At 45.7% G+C, this 21,905-nt stretch overlaps 1 protein-coding gene across 1 annotated transcript in view; it reads left to right on the forward strand.

Annotated features, from left to right (window-relative positions):
* Rftn1 (raftlin, lipid raft linker 1) overlaps positions 1-21,905 on the forward strand; it is a 170,110-nt gene that overhangs the window by 73,835 nt on the left and 74,370 nt on the right. The window contains exon 3 of the mRNA XM_035451463.1: positions 3,947-4,055. Within this exon, the coding sequence (XP_035307354.1) occupies positions 3,947-4,055 (109 nt within the window). The remainder of the gene's footprint in view (positions 1-3,946; positions 4,056-21,905) is intronic.

Raw genomic sequence — 21,905 nt, forward strand, 5'->3', positions numbered from 1 at the left:
AGTATGGCCTTGAACACCTTCTGAGTACTGGGATTTCAGGTGTATCATGCCTGGTCATGCAGCAGTGGAGATTAAACCTAGGGCTTTAAAAAATGCTAGGCGAGCAGTGTACCAACTGAATTATAGCCCCACTTCAAATTTGAATATATTTTCAACTGGGTAGTAGACATTTCTACACAGTTTTCAGCTGGATATGTCACGTTTAACATAGATGAAACTGAATTCTCAATCTTTTCTTGCCCTGTCAAACCTGTGCCAACCTAACTATTCCCCATCATGATTGTGGCAATTTCATCCATTCCCCTGACTTCAAAGACAAAAATGCTTGGAATCATCTCATCTACTTTCTTCCTTTTGCATCCCACGACCTGTCCCTTGGATATCATTAAGATTCTACCTTGAGAACAGAACCCATCCCCTTCTCACCATAACCATCCCACTTGGATGCTAGCATCTGTTGTCTGGACCATGGAGGCAGTCTCCTAGCTGCCCCTGAAGCTGGAAGGGAAGGATCCTTTTAAAATGATCAAGCCATGTCACATCTGTGTTTGGTGCCCTTCAGAGACTTCCTCTGTGCTTTTATAGTTGAGGGTCTGTTTGCTCTATATCATGGTGTCTGTATTATCCTGTCTCCACGGGTTCTCTAATGGACGGTTACTCACCATTGTCCTACCTACCATGAAAGCAACTGAAGCCTCTGAAGTTTGTGGAAACTGTCACAAGGCTTATGGTGGATGTGACACCTTTCTGGCTAGCTCTAGGTCCATCAGCTTCTGAGCTACAAGACCATTGGTGAAGCTTGGGCTGGAGGATGCTAAAGGCATGTCATTGTCATAGTGTGCCCCAGGATGACCAAGGCATGTCATAGTGTGCCCCAGGATGACAAAAGGTATGTCATAGTAGCCCCTGTATGCTAAAGGCATGCCATCATGTGCCCCAATATTCTCCCAGCTTTGATGTATGTGCTGTTATGTACAAACAAGACAATTTGGGAGGTTATTTCTGCTAGTCAGTCCCATGTCCCTAGAAGGGTCACATTGTGACCCTCTCTGTCTTTCTTTTGTTTAAATCCACACCTCCATTCTATTCTAGAAGTAATGTCATCTAAGCTAAAGGCTAGGGGAAGTTGGTGTTCCCATGTCCCTTTCTGAGACCACACAATGACATGGCCTTTCCCTTACCCACAGGAGGGTGGTAAGTGGCCACTCAGCCAGGAGACTCTGGTCACTGCTTCTTCCTTAGCAGATGACTGCAGGTTCCCTTACACTATGAATCACTAGGTGGTCAGAGCCGGTCTCTAGTTCCCAGGGTCACAGCACATCTGCTGTTACCTGATGCTGTGCTCACTAGGTGGCCTTACTGGACCTAAGCCAGTCCTCTAAGATGCCGTCCCTGAAAGGGGGTTCCCGTGATTTCTTTCTTGGGGACGGAAATGGTTTTAGTGCTCCCCGATGGGTTATGAGACATTTGGTGGCTCACAGCAGCATGCCCGCATGCGTGCGCACACACACCCATACACTCATGAGATCAACATTGGGGCATAGGTCTCTCACTGGGACCTGGGGTTCAATGGTTAGGTCAGGCAGGATGGCTGGCCAGGGATTCCCAGGGATTCACCTGTCTCTGCCCCTGGTGCTAGGATTATAATCCTGCCAGGCCTGGGTTTTTTTACAAGGGTTTATTTAGAATAGGAGATCAGGGCCATTCTTCAGGCATGTATGACAAGCTCTTTAAGGAATAACTATTTATTAGGGCCCTCTTCTCCATCTTGGTCTTTTCTATTAGAGATGTCACATTAGTATATCATGACCAAATCTCATTCAATGATCTGGAGTCTTCTGTCTCAGTTTTTCAGGGGAAGAAGTAAGAACAAGGCTCAATCTCTGACCAGGCATTGAAACAAAATGGCTGGCTTCTGAGCCAGTTAATTGTGAGAATTAGTTTATTCCAGATGGACTAGATTGAAGTCAGCTTATTCTTTTATGTCTCAAACATTGTACTACCTCAGAAGGATATGCTACAGGAAACAGTAAAGTAAAAATAACCAGTTGACGTTTGCTTAATGAACCACAGTCTCACACCTGGGGAACACCAATTCCTCTTTAATTTTTTTCTCCTTTAAATTTTATGTAAATCATACCCAGATGGTTGATAGAATCATAAATTGCTTTTCACAGTATGTGGAAAACTTAGAGATTCATTTTTAAACTATCATAACAAATAGACATTCATATTACTATATTGTTTGCAGTGTATGTGTGATATGTGTTGTGTGAGTGTGTATGTGAGTGAGTGTGTATATGGTATGTGATAGTATGTTTAGTATGTGCTGTGTGTGATGTGTGTGTGAGAAGTGTATGTAAGTGTGTGTATATATGGGATGTGATAGTGTAAATGTGTGTGGTATTTGGTGTGTGTGTGCTCAAAGGGTAGCCTCTGGTAGAGCAGCTTCATCATGCCCAGGAAAGTCAACTCACTCCCCAGCTAGTACAAAGCGTCTGGGCATGTGGTAGACGCCCTGTGGCGAGCCACCTAAGGTAGATAACATCCTGTATCGATCCTTCATTGTACCTCATGTTACCTCAGGCCTACTGGACCTAGGAAACTCCTTCCATGTCTGACAACATGCAGCTCCCAGGGGTTCCCCAGGCCAACACTGTTGCTTCACAGAAGTCTTCAGAGAGATGACTTCAAATGAGTGGAGTCTGTCTCTGGTGGCCATTTGCTCATGCTTCCCCTGATGGCCCAGCTGTGTACAGTGTCAGGGTGGGTCTGTATGGTGGAGCAAACAACTCAGTCATCAGTGGGTGAGGTGAACCAGGCATGCTAGCAAGCCTCTATAGTCATGCCAAGACCCCAGGCTTGTGTGTCTGACCACCCGTCCTTACACTCTGTTTCTCTAGACTGCTAATAGTTTCCTCTTAGTCTTTCCTTTAATTTTTACTGTGTGTGTGTGTGTGTGTGTGTGTGTGTGTGTGTGTGTGTGTGTATGGATGTGTATGTGTGTACACAGATGTGGAAGTCAGAAGACAACTTGTGGGAGTCTGTTTCCCCGTTCTGCCATGTCTGTCTCAGGGATTGAACTCAGGCCATCAGGCATGGCAGCAAATGATTTTCCCTCTGAGCCATCTCACTGGCCCAACACAAACTGTCTTTGCTTTATCTTTCATGTTCATAAACTTTTTCCAGCTTCTCCTCTGTTGGGTTGAGCCCTTTAAAGGCCCTTACAAATTAATTTTCTAAGTGATACATGAAAATTATTTTCTTTGTTAAAAAAATGAAAACTTCCGAATTACAGCTAAAGTCCATTTTATTCACCCTCACACTGCTGCCCCAAAGTCCCTGTCCCCCAGAGGCCTCTCTATCCAGAGACCACTGCTGTGATTGGGTGTGTGTCTCTTGCTAACTCTTTTTCTAGTAGATGGAGACCAATGGAAGTATGTTATCCTCGAGCTCCCTTCACCCACACGGCTTTGTATTGTCACCCATATTAGCCACGTTGTCTGTACCTATCATTCTGCACATCTTATTCAGAGACAGTTGAACCTTTCTGTTCCTGTCTCCTCCTTATCCCCTTCATCCTTCCTCTCCCTCCTTTCTCCCTTGTCACTCTCTCTCTGTCCTTTCTTCGAGATCCCAAGTTGGCTGCAAAGTCCAATCCTCCTGGGTTAGCCTCCCAAGTGCTGAGAACATTCAACCTGCTTGGAGATCTTTCAGTGGCATGGAGATACATACATACATATGGACACATGTACATACATATATATGTATGTGTGTGAGCACATGTGAGCATGTGTGTGTGCATGTCTAGTTATTTGCCATAAATTATTTTTCAGCCATGCTGTTTTGTCAGTTGCACTCATAAAAGATTTTGATGACTTCATTAATCTGTGATTCTTTTTGTAGAAGAAGACTGCAGAATTTCACTCTTTGTTTCTCTCTTCAGGTCTCAGAAGACCGAGCTTCACAATGAAGGCTACATCTTGGAACTGGATGACTGCTCCTCCTTAGAACACCTGGCAGCCCAGAAGCTTGTCCCAGAGTTCATTAAGAAGGTGAGCACCACAATGAGACGAGAGGGATGGACTCACAGAACAGGCTGCTAAGTGGGCAAACTGGAGAGCAGGTAGAGGGGTCAGCCACACAACAGAGGAAAGCTTGGAAGATGGCTTTTCTGCCCAGGCTGGGGCGACCTGATGTCTTGTCTTGTAGGCAGTGTCCAAAGAGTACTGATACTGATCTACATGCACAGGCCATAGGTTGCCTTTTTTGTTTGGTTTGGTTCATGTGGTCTAAGCTGGCTTCAAAGTCACTGTGTAGCCAACAATGGCCCTGAACTTCTAATCCTCATGGCCTTTGTTTCCAGAGTACTGAGATTATGGATATGTATCACCATGTCTAGTTTATGCGGTACTGGGGATTGAACTGAGAATCTTGGTCATGTTAGGCAAGCATTTTCCAAACTGAGTTACAGATCTTGCTGCTTTGTGTTTTAAATTAAATTGTGTGTATGTGTGTATGCGCGCGCGCATGTGTGCACATGCATACAGAGAGGGAGGTAGAGGGTTCATTGTAAATTAAAGATGAAAGAGTCTAGTTCAGCAGACACATAGATCAGTAACAATTCTGGTTGCAAGTCTTACCTTCTGTGCACTTACAGATATTAGACTTTCTTATGACTGGTTACAAATACGATTTTTTTTTTTTTTTTACACCAGCACTACCATGGGTATGTGAGTGATGTGGTATTCAATGGCACTGTGGCAGCTTTGATGTCACTAGGTAATAAGAATTTTTTAATGCCTTTATCATCTCATGGTACCACAGTGGCACCTGAGGCCCTTGTTGATGTCACAAGGAACTTGACTGTAATTGACCTGCACAGGTCCAGGCAGCCAGTCATTGAACTTGCTGGTAAATCTTGTTGATTGTCCGCTCTGAGCCAGGAATAGAACTAGTTTCTGGGATACAGAGAAAAAACTCACTGTGGTGATGACGGGTGGGTGGGCACAGTGCACAAACACTGCTAAGAGGGAGCAGCTGACCCGCAGGCTGCAGAGGCTGTCTGTGTAGTACAGGGATAGGGAAGGTGCTGAAGCTGAGATGGGAGAGGTGAGGGTTTTGTGGTCATACGATTATGCTGGCAGGTTGGGGGTCTCCAAGCACAGGGACTAGTATCTCCCAGAGACTGAGGCAGCTGGAGCAGGTGGTACTAAAACATCACACACAGAGGCCACCTGGAGAGAGGGGGAGGGGCGTAGAAGAGTCCTGGGAGAGCCAGCCCTCCCCAGAGGACAGGGGACGCTGTGTGCAGCAATGCAATTGTCCTTTGAGGGGTGTTTGTTTCTTCCATTCCTTTGCCTTCAACATTTGTTGAGCATTCGGACCCCCAGGCACTGGGATCAACCACTCACATTGGAAGAAGCCAGGAGCCAGATGAGCTCTGAGGTTCAGATCTAACTAATTTTACTAGCACTCTAGTAGAATATGGGTGATTATTTAGAAATGGAGGTGGGTTTGTCTGTGTTTATACATGCATAGATGCAAGAGCAGTACTGTTTTAAATCATGTAAGTGTCATGTGTGAGTAGGGCCATCTTCTTTGCAAACAATACTCTAATAAAGTTGACTGGGGATATCCTAGAGGCTGAAGCCACTTGATGGCCTGAAACATGTTGCAACTCTTTTGCCTGGGGTAGCCAGGGGTGGGGAAGTTGTTGGAGAGAGGCTCTATATGCCATCCCCAGTGTGCTCATTTGAAAGCTAATTATAGGTGCCTTGATCCTAACCAGACCAGACCATTGTGTGGTAGACCCATTGCATCAGATGTTCAAGAAGCAGTACCCTGCTTTGTGGTCTGTTTGGCTGCTGTGCTTCCTTAACGCAAATTCTGTAACATCTGTATAGGGTCTGAGCCTTGGAGGGTGTCAGCCATATTTCATCTAACTTTTAACTTCTCTTCTCCTAGCGTTCTTTCTCCCCACTCATTATACATGTAAGTGTATAAAGACCACTGTCTAAGCATTCATTCAGTGATTGGTTATAATTGACACCTGCTCATTCTATCTATATGTTTAATAAAAATCCTGGGCCTTATTTATAGTTAATGACTGCTAGGGGAGGGGAGTCAGGTTTGTTTTTGTTGTTGTTGTTGTTCTCTGCCATTCCATGCCCTGGCTCCCATGGCTTGCTGTCATTACTATATATCTGGATCATTATTTCTGTAAAATAATGGCTCCTGCTCCTATGCCAAGTAAATATATCTTCAGATAAGATGGTAATTAGCCCATTTGTCCTTATCCTGTCATGTGACATAAGCTCATATGCGTCTCTGTATATTAGAGTTGAATTCAAACCAGGCAGATTTTCCCCCTTAAGAGCAATGTCCCAACATTATTTTCCCACCAAATGTTTTAAATTAGTGGAATCTTTGGCTAGAAAATGTGACTAGAAAGGGGACTACACAACTTGGAAAATAAAGTCATATTCTCTGTGCCATGTAGACTTTTCTGAGGCTGTTGTCATTTACTGTCCCTTCCCATAGTGATCCTGTCAAGTCAGGAGAGCTGTGTAGAGACCAGCCTTCCTTCCCATGGCCCCTTGAAGTTCTCTGAGTGCTTTTCTGGTGTGGTTAAATCTGGGTTATTGCATTCCGTTTCCCCCTCTCGTATCCTGCAGTGCGTCAGCCAACTGGCCAGTATGTAAATGATTTACTGTGGACCACAGAGTCTGGGGTGGCTTAGCAAGACTGTTTCCAAGGCCCAGAGCCAAGTGGGCAAAGGAGACTGTGGGAGTGACAGTGTCCCCTGAATGCCCTTGGGGCAAGGCCTCAGCTGTTGTCCCAGGGGTGCATCCAGGCTGTCTGTGAGGCCCTCTGACACATCCTGTTCTCAGAGGAGAGTGAAGGAGGTCAGGCCTTACATGAAGGCCCTGAATGTCCATTCATGAAAACATTCAGACCTCTCTGGGCCTTTTTGGGAAAACCAGAGGAGCAGGAGCAAGGATTGCACTCAAAATATTGGCCCAGCTCTAAAGTGATGATGAAGGAGGCTGGAGCCAGTGCCTTAGCTTCCTCTTGTCCTAAGTGAACAGTGGTTCACAAGTGTGCACAGGTGTCACTGGCACACATGTGTAAATGAGAATTGAGTGTGGAAAGCTCTTTGAAGCTTTCTGGGTCACCTCTTGGTCCCTACTAATGTGTCTTCAAAGAAGACCTTGAGCTGGTAGGATGAAGGACTTGCCAGGACCTAAGATTGCTGAAAATGGGGCCTGGGTCTATCCTTCCTGAGGAAAAGAGACACGGGGGTTACAGAGAAGCAAGGTGACCTAGGGAAAGCTCTTGACAGGAGTGGTGTGTAGTGAGGGTTCTGCAAAGGGAGATGGGAGCAGGAGGTAACTGTGCCATTCCTGTGGGGACAAGAGTGTGAAAAGATCCAGGGCCAGGTCCTGTCGCCAGTGTGGGGTGGATGCACAGGAAACAGTGTCTCTTCTTTGTGGAGAAGGGCTTTTGTGATCACGAGGAAGTCTTGCTCTAGCCAGTTCAGCCAGGTTTCTGATGAGGATTCTGGGAATGGCAGGGAGCCTCAGATCAGGAGTAGACAAACAGCAGGATGTCAGTGGTAGGTTACAGCAGATCTGTAATCCTAGCACCCAGGAGGCAAAGGCAGGAGGATCAGGATAGCCTGGGCTACATTGTGAGACTGTCTCGGTGGTAGATCATTTGCCTAGCATGTGCAAGACCCTGGACCCAACTCCTAGCACCACAAAAAGAAAGACATCAGTTTCTCACCCACCACTTCTCTCTCTCTCTCCTTTCCTTCCTCACAGTCCATTTCTGTGGATCCGTAGCTTTGAGAGGTAGACAGGTGTGGCCACTATGCCCAGCTTCCCGGGGTAAGAGCTGCTCCCTCATGCCTGTGGGAGAAGCCACATTCCCTTTCCCCATTCAGGTGACTTTGCACTCAGACTCACTCCCTGAAGAGGGAGCAGGAGACTTAAAGACTTCATGAACCAGGCAAATGTTGCCCTGAAAGAGAAAAACTGTGTGGAGAGACCAGGGCAGCCTGGGCTCTGCCCAGTGGAAGAGAACTCGACCAGACATTCATTGGACTACATTTGACAAAGGACACTGCAGATGCCTTGCTAAGGGGAAAATAATGATAGTTTTGAAGATCTGGGCAAAAACTGAACAGAACCTCAGGACTGACACTTTGCCTGTGGGACAGAGCTGACTCAACATTCACTTCTTAGGGGCTTGTTGAATATTCAGAGTCTCCTCCTACAAGCAAAGTCAGAGTCTAATTTTATTTTTCTAAAGATTTATTTTCTGTTATGTGTATGTGTATGTGCACTGTGTGTATGCAGTTTCCCCGAGTGGCCACAGAAGGTGTCAGGCCTCTTGGAACTAGACTTCCAGGTTGTTGTGAGCTGCCAGATGTGAGACCTGGAAATCTCTTATGGTTTTTGGTCTTCAACCTGACACAAACCTAGAGACACCCAGTTGAGAAATGTTTTAGATCAAGTTGGTCTGTGGTCGTGTCTGTGAGGCATTTTTTATTTGTTAATTGATGTAGGCGGGCCCAGTCCATGATTGACAGTGCCACCCCTAGGCAGGTGGCCCAGGCCGTATGAACCATAGCTGAACCAGCGAGAGGATGCATTCCAGTAAGCAGATTTCTAGTGCAGTTCCTGTATCTGCTCATGGTTGAGTTCTGCCTTGACACCCTTCAGTAATGGACTATAATCAGCATGTGTAAGCCAAATAAATCCGTGCCTCTCCAAGCTGTTTTTGGTCCTGGTGTGTATCACAGCAACAGAAAATAAACAAAACAAAACTCAACTCCAGTCCTGGTAAAAAGCAGCAAGGACTCCTTACCACCCAGCTTCCTCTCCAGACCCAAGTCTGATTTAACTGGCACAAGACTCAGATTGAAAAGCCTTTCTGTTAGAAAGGCTTCCCTGCCCCGACTGCACTCCCTTTGTTCCCAAACCATGAGTTTACGGGAGGAGAAAAAGAGATGGGATCCCAGAATGGAATCCTTTCCTGCCCAGCCTCCCCTGTGGCTCTGACCTCCTGCTATTTTTATTGGCTGTGACCCCCCATGTTCTGTCCAGAGGTCACTGAAGTCCCTTGGTACCCACAGTAGGGGAGGAAGTCATGAGCTTGCTCATTCCTCCAAAAGGGGAACCATTCCCCATCTAACTTTCTTCCTGTGTATGGTGCAGTGTTGGTGAGTCAGAGTTCACCCTGTCTCCTTGAGGGCCTGCTGGATGGCAGAGTCAAAGAGTCTTAGGGAGCCCCTTTCGGTTCGCTCTCATCCCACAAATCCTCCAGTCTAGCTGGGGACACTGTAGCAGAAAGAGTGGGGTTAGAACAAATCAGGGCAGGGAGAGGGGAGTCTTTCTAGAGAAGTGGTCAGATTCTCTGGGACCAACCCAGACAACCAACAAATGCCATCTGTAGTGTCGCAGATCCATTCATCCTAGTTTCTGTGGAACAGACGTGAGCAGCAGGTGCCCAGTGCTCGCCCCGGCTGCCAGTCACATCTTTAGATGTATCAGCTCTTCCAGTTTTGATGCTCGCCACTCCCTCGGGCCTTCGCTTCCTCAGCTAGTCTACATAATAGAAATGACAGCTGAGCCACCTATTTTAAAGTCTCTAATGGCCCTGTTAAAAAAGTGTGGGCCAGCAAGATGGCTCAGTGGGTAAAGGTGTTTGTTGTCAATCGTGATGACCTGAGTTTGATCCCTTGGTCCCATATTGTAGAAGGAGAGACAACTTGCTCTTTGGCACTCACACTGAGGCTGTGGTGTGAGCGTGTGTGTGCCTTCACTGACATGCATGATAAATGTTAAAAGTGAGATTCTTTCAGTATTGTACTCATGTCACAGTATTGCCAAATGTTATCCTTCCAACAAATAATGAGGCCTTATACATTCTTTTGTTTTAAACAAGTGAACTCTTCAGAATCTGATGTCATACATATTTCATGTAAGTTTAGATGCTAAAGTTTTTAGTAAAAATGAAATATCCTACAAAATACTATGTCTAGAAGAAAAATATTTTATACTACTTCACCTAAATTAAATTAATAAATTAAAATTAAATCATATTAAGAATGTAGCTCCCAATACTTATGGCCACATCTGTCATTGCTCCATGAATTGAGATATATTATTTGAGACTTTCAGTGTCTGTCATACAGGAGGTGAAACTCAGAGCAGAGCAGAACATAACTGGTCCAGATAGAAAATAACAAAAGGAAGTTTACTGTTTTCCTCATGAAAAAAAAAAAAATTGGTTCTGGGTCACCTTTAACATGTAACATGAGGGTGTGGGTGCAGTGTCTGGCTGAGCACTCATGGACGCCAGAGGTGGGTGTCAGATGTCTTCTCTGGCTCTCCACCTTACTTCTTGAGACAGGTTGCTTACTGAACTGGACCTCACCATTTCATCCAGAATGGCTGCCCAGCAAGCCCATGACCCATCTTCCCCAGCTGTGGTGGTTTGAAAGAAAATGGCCCCCAAAGGGAATGGCGCCTTTAGGAGCTGTGGCCTTGTTGGAGGAAGTGTGCCACTGTGGAGATGGCTTTGAGGCCTCATATATGCTGAAAAGACTTCCCAGTGTCTCTGACCACTTCCTGTTGCCTGTAAGATGTAGGACTCTCAGCTACTTCTCCAGCACCACATCTGCCGTGTCACACCATGATGGTAATGGACTGAACCTCTGAATTCTAAGCAGGCCACCCCAATTAAATGTTTTCCTTTTTCAGAGTTGCCATAGTCATGGTGTCTCTTCACAGCAGTAGAACCCTGACTAAGACAAGTACTGGGGTTCTGGAGGCACAGCGCCATACCTGACTTTTACATAGCTTCTGAAGAACCAACCTTGGGTCCTCATCCATGTGCAGCGCTATGGAGCCATCTCAAGACACTATTTTTTTGAGACTAATTTTTGAGACAGGATCTTGGTATTTGTCGGCCTCCAACTCTGAATACTCCTAAATACTGCGATTACAGGTGTGTGCCAACATACCGTTTAGCATATAGCCTTTTGGGAATAAATTTCCAACAACTACATTTTAGTCTTTTTTTGTTTAAATCTATTTTATGTGCATTGATGTGAAGGTGTCAGATCCCCTAGAACTGGGGTTACAGACAGCTGTAAGCTGCCATGTGGTTGCTGGGAATTGAACCCAGGTCCTCTGGAACAGCAGCCAGTGCTTTAACTGCTGAGCCATCTCCAGCCTCCCAACAACTACATTTTCACTTAATCTTAGTTATTAGCCTATCTACACATAGTTTCATGAATTTGGAACTAGTCTTTTCTCCACATTTACACTTCATGAGGTGGTTTTATTCTGTGCCCCTTCAGTGCACCATTGTGGTTTGTGACTTTGTCGTCCAAGAGATTTCAGGGCTCCACAGTCATCTTGCATACTGTCATCCAGATCGTTTGGGGTCGGCATTCTTACAGTTCCCATGTGACAGTGGCAGCAGGAGCAGTTGGTTCATTTAATACTCCCCCGATGTTTGTCCTATTCTGCTTTTCCATGAATTTGGAGTCTCCACAAGGGACCTTGTGTTCTGTATTGATATTTACAAGAAACAAAGGGGAAATCCCTGTTACTGAAGCTGGTATGAATGTGGGAGAGTTTGTGGGGAGGAAGCTCAGATGAGCTGCCATGGTGTGCACCTGTAATTCCTGCCCTCGGAACACGGAGGCCCGAGAACCCACTCAGACCAGTCTTGGTTACATGGAGAGACCATGTCTTTAAAACAGACAGACAAAACACTACAAAGCAAAGGGAGCAAACAGAAAGAACACAGCAGAAAGGACCACCAACTGGACCCTTCCCCAGCCTTCCCTTCCTAAGGCAGCCACTAGCCACCACACCAGCACCTCTGCCTCTCTATACAGACAAATTCTGCTTGCGCCTTGCCTGGCAGTTGCCCAGCTCACCATGGTCCCTTTAAGTTTATGTAAGAAACTCCTCCACTGCCTTTGGAAAAGCTAGCTGAAGAGACCTGCCTAGTGTAGCCTTCCCTCGATGCTTTGTAAATTTTATACTGTAGGAGTTTTTTTTAAACTTTTATTAAATGTATTCTCATATGTGTTGTCTCTCAAGCCACTCATTTAATTAAATTAACTCAGGCCTTCTTTGATTAATGTGTTCAAAGTGATTAAAGTGATTTGAGGTTGCAGTTCGGGCAGCACAGAGCCCTTGTGCTATGAAAGATGCTGGGAAGTCTGGTGGTAAAGCCCATGCCACTGGGAGAGGTCAGAGTTTAGAGTCTCGGGGTTAAAACCAGCCGGCTCTGTGCAGGCTCCTGTGTGTGTGTGTGTGTGTGTGTGTGTGTGTTGTGTGTGTGTGTGCGTGTGTGCGTGCATGCACGGGCACCCACTGTTTTTCCCCCATTACTGAGAATGTAGTTGGTTACACCAGGAATCAGTGCCCAGACATTTCAACTTGTTCGTAATAATTTGTAACCCACATCAAAAATTAAAAATATGCTGTGTTTCTTAAAGACTTGTTCCAACGGCACTTGTGCTTCAAGACTGAGTCAGATTTTCCCAGAGAGGATCTCATGTGCCAATGTCTTCAGATGACGACCATGGGGACGTATGTAACCTGTGCCCACATGTGTGGAACCTAGAGGAGGACCTTGAATGTTGTGCTCTTCACTTTCTGTCTCAGCCTGACCCCGGACAGGGTTTCCCACTGACCGCCCATCTCCAAAGATCCCCATCTCTGCTCCCCCTGCAAGCCCTGGGGTTCTAGATGTGCAGTGCTGTGCCCAGCTTTTACATGGGTGCTGGGGATTTGAACTCAGGTCCTCATGCTTATGCAGCCATCCCTCTTACCCACTGAGCCTTAGCCCCTAGCCCTATTTTTCATCTTTCACAGAACATTAATCTAATTATTAGGGAAACCAAACCACCATAAGCAAAGGTATTTGGGGAAAACACAGTTCTGACAGGGCAGGGATTAAGGAGACATTGTGTTTAGGAAACAGTTCCACTAAAACCAACATGGGCTAGAAGTAAATTAAAATACTAAAGATGTATTAAATGAGTGCCCTATCTCTTCATTGCCATTTAGTAGGACTGTTAGTTACCTTTCTATTACTGTGGTAAAAAGGCCATGACCAAGGCGAGCTATAGAAAGACGGGTTTATCTGGGCTTACAGTTCCCAAGGGTTAGGAATCAGTGGTGGCAGCTGATAGGTGCGGTGGCTAGAACAGCTGAGAGCTCACAGCTCAAGCCACAAGCAGCAAGCAGAGAGAGAACTTGGTATTTCTCATGGCTTTTGGAGCCCCAGAGTCCATCCCTACTGACTAACTTCCTCAGTGGAAGCCATGTCTCCTAAAACTACCCAAACAGCACCACAAACTGGGGACCACGTATTCAAACCGAGCCTATGCGGGACACCTCATTCAAATCACTTTGTCATACCAATACAAAAACCAGCCAACTGTCACTACTATTGTCTGCTTATAAAAAAATAAAAATAAATAAAAGAATGAATGATTTTTGCCTCTTTAAAAAAATATTCTCATTTTAAAAATGGGATGAGGGTAGAATTTCCCTCTTTGGAAAAATGTCTCTAGAGCTTTTAAAACCCAAATTAAAAAACAGTACACATATAATAACACTAGACTGCCCAGAAAGGGCAGCCAGAGTGTGGGCAGATGCTCCTGTTTCTTCCGGAGGGCAGCCCAGCTTCATTTATAGTATCCCTGAGTTCTGTGGTGGATCTATGTTGCTAGGGTGACCATTGTGGCATTTGACCCCACCCCTCCCTTTCATTTGCTGGTCTTTCAATACAAAGACCGATCCTTCCCCTGTTTGGCTTCATAGGTACTTTTGCCGAATCAGGAGATGGTTGATGACCTCTTTCTCTCATCCTAGGCTCTTCTTTCACCACCCTTGAGACCAAGCAGACATTTTCCTTGGGCATCTTCGTAGTTGGGGGCATATACAGTATTGAGGGATCTAGGGGGAGACCTTCACGTGAACAAACTACTGGGGTCCCTGCAGGACTGGTGGGGTACCACACCCCCACTCATTTCTTTTTGTTTTGTTTTTCAGAAACAGGGTTTCTCTGTAGCTTTGGAGGCTGTCCTGGAACTCACTCTGTAGACCAGGTTGAGACCAGGTTGGTCTCAAACTTACAGAGAGCCTTTGGCTCCCAGTGCTGGAATTAAAGGCGTGCGCCACCACCACCTGGACCACACTCATTTCTTAGAGAGCAGTTTTTCCTACCTCTGTTTACTCTAGTGCCTGGTTGCTTTTAGCTTCTTATGTCCATTCATTCATTCATTCATTCATTCGAGACAGTGTCTCACTCTGACTCAGGCTTCCCTGGAACTTACTCAGCAGACCAGGCTGGCTTTGAACATGCAGTGATCCTCCAGCCTCAGCCTCCCAAGTGCCAGGATCACAGATGTAGTTATCATTCCGTGTGGCTCCTGTTTCCCTGTCAGCTCTTGAGACATTTGACTATTATTGCTCACTGGCCTCATTGCCTGTGTGTCTCTTCCCTATGCTGACAGTGAGTGGGTGAAGGGAGAAAGTGACAGCCAGGCATTTCCCAGGATCCCAGGGCCTCCTCAGTGGGTAGGAACTGGGTTGAAAGGTGACACAGAGAAGGTGCTGCAGGCAGAAGGTGAGGACAGTCAGTGTCTTTGTCCTGTAACCCACAGTCTCTCTACTCAGTGTTTGGGGGGCTTTGCATTTCAGTGGCCCTTCCCTGGAAGTGACTGAGGGTTAGATATCACACATTTCCACTTGCTGTTTTGCAGCAGGCTGGTTACCCAGTGGAGTTTGCTGTTGCCCCCAGTGGGAGCAGAAGGTGATAGATACATATCACTTCATCAGTATATATGTGGATTTTTGATAAGATGGGTCTTGTGTTGAGTGCTAATTATGTACCACCAGAGAAGACACTTTGGAGCTGAGGGTCTACAGTGCTGCTAAACACCCGTGCTGTGAAACTCCCATCTGCCAGGAGAAGTGAGTTGTGCAGGCTGGGCTGTCTCCTGGTGACTTCATCCTGGCAGATCTGTTGTCCATTGCTGTTTGTCTCCCCGGCACTAGACGGATGTGTTCTTGTTACTGTTGACTCTGGGGATATTCAGAGCCATAGCAAAAGGATTTCAATTTCAAGGATATTATCTCCCTTCCTTCCTTCCTTCCTTCCTTCCTTCCTTCCTTCCTTCCTTCCTTCCTTCCTTCCTTCCTTCCTTTGTCTTGCCTTTGAGATCATTTCCATCATGAAGGCAGGATCCCATTAGGATCCAGACTGGTGGTGTTGAAGATGGCCAGAGGGGCAGGCGGGTGTGAGAAAAAGTGTGAGCAGGAGAAATGTTTCCTGAAGCCAGCCAGCCCTCTCCAGAGGAAATCTGGGATTTTGGAGGCTCAATTCTAGAATTTTCTCTCGATTCTTGTGAAGGAGATGTCTTCACTAGTAACTTCTGTAGCATCGCTGAGGTAAAGCCCTTCATGGTAATAGTCCCTAAGATTGCTGATAGTGTTAGTTCTAGGATGCTCTGGTCTATCTGGTTTTTAAATTATCCCTCCTGTTATCAAAGAGGTGGGGGGTTGGGATGGTGGCCCGCTCCTGGGTCTCAAGTGCTATAGACAATTATCTTCATAGTCTTTCCTACGGCCCACCAATATTTGTTGACTGATTTTTTTAACTTATTTTTTTCTTCATCTACTCCTTAACTAACAGAAATCACCAGAATTCAATATATGAGCTATTATTTTATTTTTCTTCCCTCTTTCTTTTAATAATTTAAGTTTAAAATAAGCATTACCTTCTGTCACTACAATACAACACATCTGTTGTGAAAAAATACCTAGACTTGAATCACTTTTGACGTCAGTGTTTGAAAGAATGGAAACTGGGGAGGATTGTTACTGTGGGGTTGACACTGTGATGTGTAGGAGGTCAGAGAATCCAAATTGCCCATTATTATTCATGGGGCTGAGGAATAAGAAAACAGAATAAAGTTCCACTTACCTCACTTCTCACTTGAGTGGCAGCCTGCAGCTGTGTCCCCACATTGCAAAGGTACTAGGAGATGGGGAGTGGGCATAGTTTAGATGACAGGGATGTTATTCTAAGGGTAAAAACAATTGTGATATAGGATATGTGATGTAGAAGTCATAATTAAACTATGTAAAGAGAGAGAAAAGCCTTGAAAAGGAAATGTCAAAATATATTCCTGGTAGAAACTGTCTTGATGGAACTGTCCTCTGCTTGGTTGGTGTAGGAAGTTTCTTTCCAGTGACTTCCCATTTTGAATATGAATAGTAATGACTCTGACTTCTGAGACACTCCCCAGAGGGTGATGGGAGCTTCTCTTTGCTGCCTAAGCCTGGAGCTCCTAGGCTCTGTGACCCTTTCTTTGCCTCTTGTGCCTGGGAAGACAGGTATAGTTCCATCGTTCTGTCACTCTTGAATAGTACAAGATCATCATTAATTCATGTTCTGCACATCTGTGACTTGTGATAAACAAGAAGCAAGACTGAGTTTGCCTTCAACTTTGCTGAGCCTATTAATACTGTGCAGAACAATGCGTATTCATCTCAAGGGTATTTGCCTACATATTTGGATACACCATCACAAACCAAGGCTAAGCAAGGTGGCTCTGACCCCCTGAAGACCCACTCCTAAGAAACTATTTGCATTCTTTTCATTTACATCTCTGCATATTTGAAGGTACTGCTGAGTCAATCTTCTATGGGGGATTCGAGAGTTTACTCAAAGAAGCCATGACAGTCTGGAATCACTTACGGATATGAATTAGTGAGAATGGTAGTATTTCAAAAGATGTTAAGTGAGGTGTGGTAACTCATGCCTGTGATCCCACCACCCAGGAGGCTGACCTACCAAGTGAGAAACTGCCTCAGAAAGCCAAAGGAGGGAGGGATGCTGGTGTCTGTCAGGGAGGAAGTAAGGGGGACACAGAGAAGTCTACTATTATGTCTATTATCTGCCACCTAAAGATATTGGCTTACAACAATAATAACCATTTGTTCTGCCTACTTTAAGTAAGGCAGAACTCGGCAGAGGCAGCCCCTCGTGCTCCCACTGGGTAGCATGGTGGCCGGGGGCTCCCTTCAGGGTGGTGTACTCTCATTCCCTGGAGTTCCATGCTAGTTCTTGGTTTCTGCCTACTTGGACTTCCTTAAATCGTGACAGGCAGACTCTGAGAGCACAAGGTGGAAGTACGTGGGATTTGTTCCATCTGCCTCAGACACCACATGATCCTCCTCCACCTCATGGATAGAAGCATCACAAACACCTACACTGACTGAAGTCAGGACACTCTGAAGACTCCGTCTCTTGGTGTGGGAGTGCTAGGGTTCTGGCTCATCCCATAGGGTGAGAGACACGATTGGCCATCTTGAAGAAAACAGCTTGTCATACAGGGGTTCAGATGTAGTGAGTTCATATTCAGTACATTGTACTGGAAGAGAACTCTGGGGTAAAGTAGAATGCATAGGAAAACAGAATGAAGTTAAGAATTGAGTGTTCTAACAACTTCTGAGCAAGGAGTTGCCCCATGGATGAGCCCCCCGAACTGGTTTTCCAATTCCTAGTGGTCGTCCCTGGACTCATATACATATAAACAACACTGAGTGGGTTCAGCAAGCTGTATTTGTGTATCTATCATTCACACAAATATGTAATGATGGCGATTAAAGGAAAAGGGCCATGAACTTAAGAGGGAGCACCAAAGGCGGGGAGGGAGGAAAGGGAATGGGAGGGAATGGTGTAACTATATTTCAATTTAAAATATGCATTCAAAAGTAAGTTGGGTATTAAATTTAAGCATTATTGAACATCAACAATAATCTTTTAACTGTGTACGTCCCCAGATCTCTCCTCCTTCCCCAACAACGTGTTATTACACAGAGGGATCTCTATCTTCATGGTTTATAAAACTCACTGTAGTCATCTTCATCTTCCAGAAGTATTCCCCAGGGTATTTGCAGAGGAATAATAAAGCATCCATCAGCACAGTGGAATAGAAGCCAACTCCAAGTTCCTAGTTTTAACAGTGGCATTTTCCCTGGAACTTTGAAGTTAAGACCAGGTTGTATTTTTGTCAGTTTGGACTCAAGGGATTTTTTAAATAGGATTTTAAACCAAGGGTTAAACCAAGCACAATGATGCCCAATTGCAGCATCTCAACATTTTGTTAAAGTGCCTTTCGGTATGTCATGGAAGCCTATGTAAATCAGGGAATGGTGGTGAAAATGCTGGATATTAAAGCAGCGAGGTGTGAAGGCAAACATCTGCCTCTGGTTACACTCTTAAAACTTAGTTTCCTTGCCTCACGCATTCAACGGACTGCTGAGGTTTGAGTTCCACGAAGACTTTGAAGATAGATTTCTAGAAAATTCCCTGGAGTTCTAATAAGCCCCCGATGTGCAGAGCCCCCCAGCTTGTCATTGCAGTGTCACTGGTGTTACTAAAGTATAAAATTGGGGTTGTCGACTCAGCAGCTCCCGAGGCTGGCTGGATGCCTGTTGGGGGGTGGGGGCACGTAATTGAAGATACCTGTTACCTCATCTACAAAATAGCCCAGGCTGGTGCGCTGCTCACCCTAACAATAAGCACTCAGGTCACATGACTGCCACTTCCTTTGGAGTTCTTAGACACCACACGGCACTGCATATTCTTAGTACAGCTTCTCTGTACTCGGGACTTCTTCACCGTCTTCATTGCTATGAAGATGATAGGGAGAGTCTGGGGTGGTGGTGCACACCTGAAACTCACTACTGGGGAAGCAGAGGCGGGAAGATTTTGACTTCAAGACTAGCCTGGACCAGTTAGTAAATTCTAGGCCAGCCTGCCCTACAGAGAAAGACTTTGTTTACAAACAAACAAGCAAGCAAACAAAAAACCCAAATCAAAAGCAAAGCTGCTAGGAATAGCCAATAATATGTAGGTTTTCAAAATCTCAAATGAACATATCTTCAAGATGACTGGGCTTATTCTAGGTTGCTTTCTATTGCTGTGAGAGGAAAAGATCTACATGTCCCAGTCCAAGTCCATCATGAAGAGCTGTCAGGGCAGACAGAGGCCATGGAGGAACACTTACTGGCTCCCTCCCCATGGCTCATTCACCTTTCTTTATACAGACCAGAACCACCCTGCCCAGGAGTGCCACCACCCACTCCAATCCTTATTCAAGAAAATGCCCGACAAACACTTGCCTGCAGGCCATCTGATGATAGATATTTTATCAATTGAGTTTTTTTCCATCCCAGATAACTCTAGGAATGCCAAGTTGACAAAAATCTAACCAGCCATTTCCTACAATGATTAGCTTTAAATGTCAACTTGGCACAACCTAGAACCCCTGGGAAAAGAACCTTCTAGGAATTATCTACATCAGGTTAGTTTGTGAGCTTGCTTGTAGAGAGTTGTCTTGAGTATTAATTGAAGATCCAGTCCACTGTGGGGGGCTCTAGTCCCTAGGCAGGGGCCCATGAACATGCTAAGAGAGGAAAAAGCCAGCTGAGAGCAGGTAGGCCCGCATGCATCATTTCTCTGGGCTCTTGACTGTGGCTGGGATGGGACTGGGTGCTTTAGTTAATGCCTTGACTTCCCCTTAATGATGGGCTGTAACCTGGATTGTGAGATAAAACTTCCTCCTCTATTCCTTCTGTAAATGTACTATAGGTATTTATTACATATGTGTGCAAGTTCAAGTGCTGGAACATAGCAGTGAACACAGCAGATCAAGTTGCTGTCCCCACAGGGCTTTTGTTCAGATGGAGAAACAAGCCATTGGAACCTTGTGAGGAACAGTGTCCAAGATCTGAAAGGCAGGAAATAAAGCAGGGTTCATGAAGGTGGTAGGGAGAGAATAAGGCTGGAACATGACATGAGAAGGGGGACAAGCCCCAGTTTGGGGGGGGGAGCTGTCACAGGGTTGGGGACTGCAGAGTGGAGTCAGGAATTGGAGTCTGTTGGAGAGGTAAAAGCGAGCCCCCCCCCCCAGGGTAGCAGGTGTGAGTGCTGTGAACAGGTGGCTGTAGAGGGATAAACCAGGTGCCATCTGTGGAGTTAGGGAGGGGTACTTCGGGGAAGTAAGAGAGGTGGTGGGTGGGGACTAGGGCCCAAAATGGCCTGTGGGCTTGGCAATGTGGAGGTCACAGGATAGCTGTGGGTAGGTTTCAGTTTTGGAAACAAAGCTGGACTAGTCAAGCATTCAAATGATACTCAGTGAGGGGCTGGGAAGGCCTACTTCCTGCTGCTGCTATTGGTTGGTTTCTTTTCTTCTTTCAGTTGTTTGTTCCTGTTTTGAGGTTGCCTGGGGCCTCACCAGTGTGAGGGAAGTGCTTGCCATATGAACCACATACCTTTAGAGATAGCCTGAACTTAACTGGATATTATGTAGAAAGAGAAAAAGGGACCATCGGGGAGGTGGGTTCACAGGTGGCCAAGGTTAGCCTAGGTCAGGACACACTGACAGGGGACATACAGAAGAGGGACGTCCTTAGGGATGCCTAGATCACCATGGCTGGCTTTGATGTCATCTCTGGCTATGAGGGTGGAAGATGCGTTGAGGAGAGGAAAGTAGGTTCTCAGGAGAAGTGCAGTATCTCTCTACAGATGTGTCCATACCATGGATGGGAGTTCTTGGACTTTCTTCTGGCCCTGGATGGATAGCATGTGACCATTGTGGGTGGGAACAGGGGAAAAGAGAAAAGGATGTCATAGCAGGAACATGATGGAGGAAGAGGATAGGCAAGGATGAGGAATTCGGGTATCTGTGTACCTTTCAAAAATAGCTTCCTGGTCTTCACTCCTGGTGGTGTTTAACCCCATGGCACTTTCCTTGGCTTTTTCCATCACATTCCTGTCATCCTACACTATTAAAAACTATTTTTAAAGTGTTTTGCCTGCATATATATACACATGTGTGTACATATATACATAAACATGCATACATACATACATACACATACCCACACACACCCACACACACCTACACACACGCACACACACGCACACACACACACACACACACACACACACACACACACACACACACACACACTGTGTGCCTAGTGCCCAGTTTGGTCAGAAGAAGGCCTCTGGGACTGGATTAAGGATGGTTGTGAAGTACCATGTGGGTTCTGGGAACTGACCCCAGGTCCTCTGCAAAAACAACAAGTGCTCTTAACTAATGAGTTGTTGTAATGATAAATCTTTCCACCAGCCACCCAAGCCCTGTTGCCATGTGGTTGTGCAATTTCCTGCTTATCCCTGCTTATTTTCTGAGTCTGCCTGCTATGTCACTTTCTGCCTGGATCACAAGACTTCTCTTTACTACATTTCCCAGAATCCTCCTCAACTCCTAGTCCTGCCTAACTTGCTTCCCTGTTGGCCAACAACAGTACTTTATTTATCAACCAATAAGACAAACATATACACAGAACTTCCCCCAGCAAGTTGTTTCTTCAGTCTCAATTCTAGCATCATTAATTGCTTTAGGCAACAATGAGCAGCTGTTTAACATATCAGAGTCCAGGGCTGTGTCTCCTCCTTAGCAGAAACCTGCCTCTCCTTCTGGTCATCCGTGTATTTCTTGCACCTTTTCCCTTGGTGAGCGAGGCTCTTAGAAGATACTGAACTGTGACTTCTGGCCCCCAGCCTCGTGGTTTTTGTTTGTTTCTTTTGGTTTGGTTTTGTAAGTACCGGGATGTCATACGAGCCAGGATCTTACTTCAGTGGGAGGAGGCTTTTCCCCATCCAATATTTTCCTGTGTTCTCTGATCTGGGGCATTTGCATTGCTTCAGGTTCTGGTATGAGCATATGTAGCCATGTGTGTGCTCAGGTGTGTGCTTGTGTTACAGACTGGCCAGCTCTG

Source organism: Cricetulus griseus (genome assembly GCF_003668045.3).
Source record: "Cricetulus griseus strain 17A/GY chromosome 1 unlocalized genomic scaffold, alternate assembly CriGri-PICRH-1.0 chr1_0, whole genome shotgun sequence".
NCBI classification, from domain to species: Eukaryota; Metazoa; Chordata; class Mammalia; order Rodentia; family Cricetidae; genus Cricetulus; species Cricetulus griseus.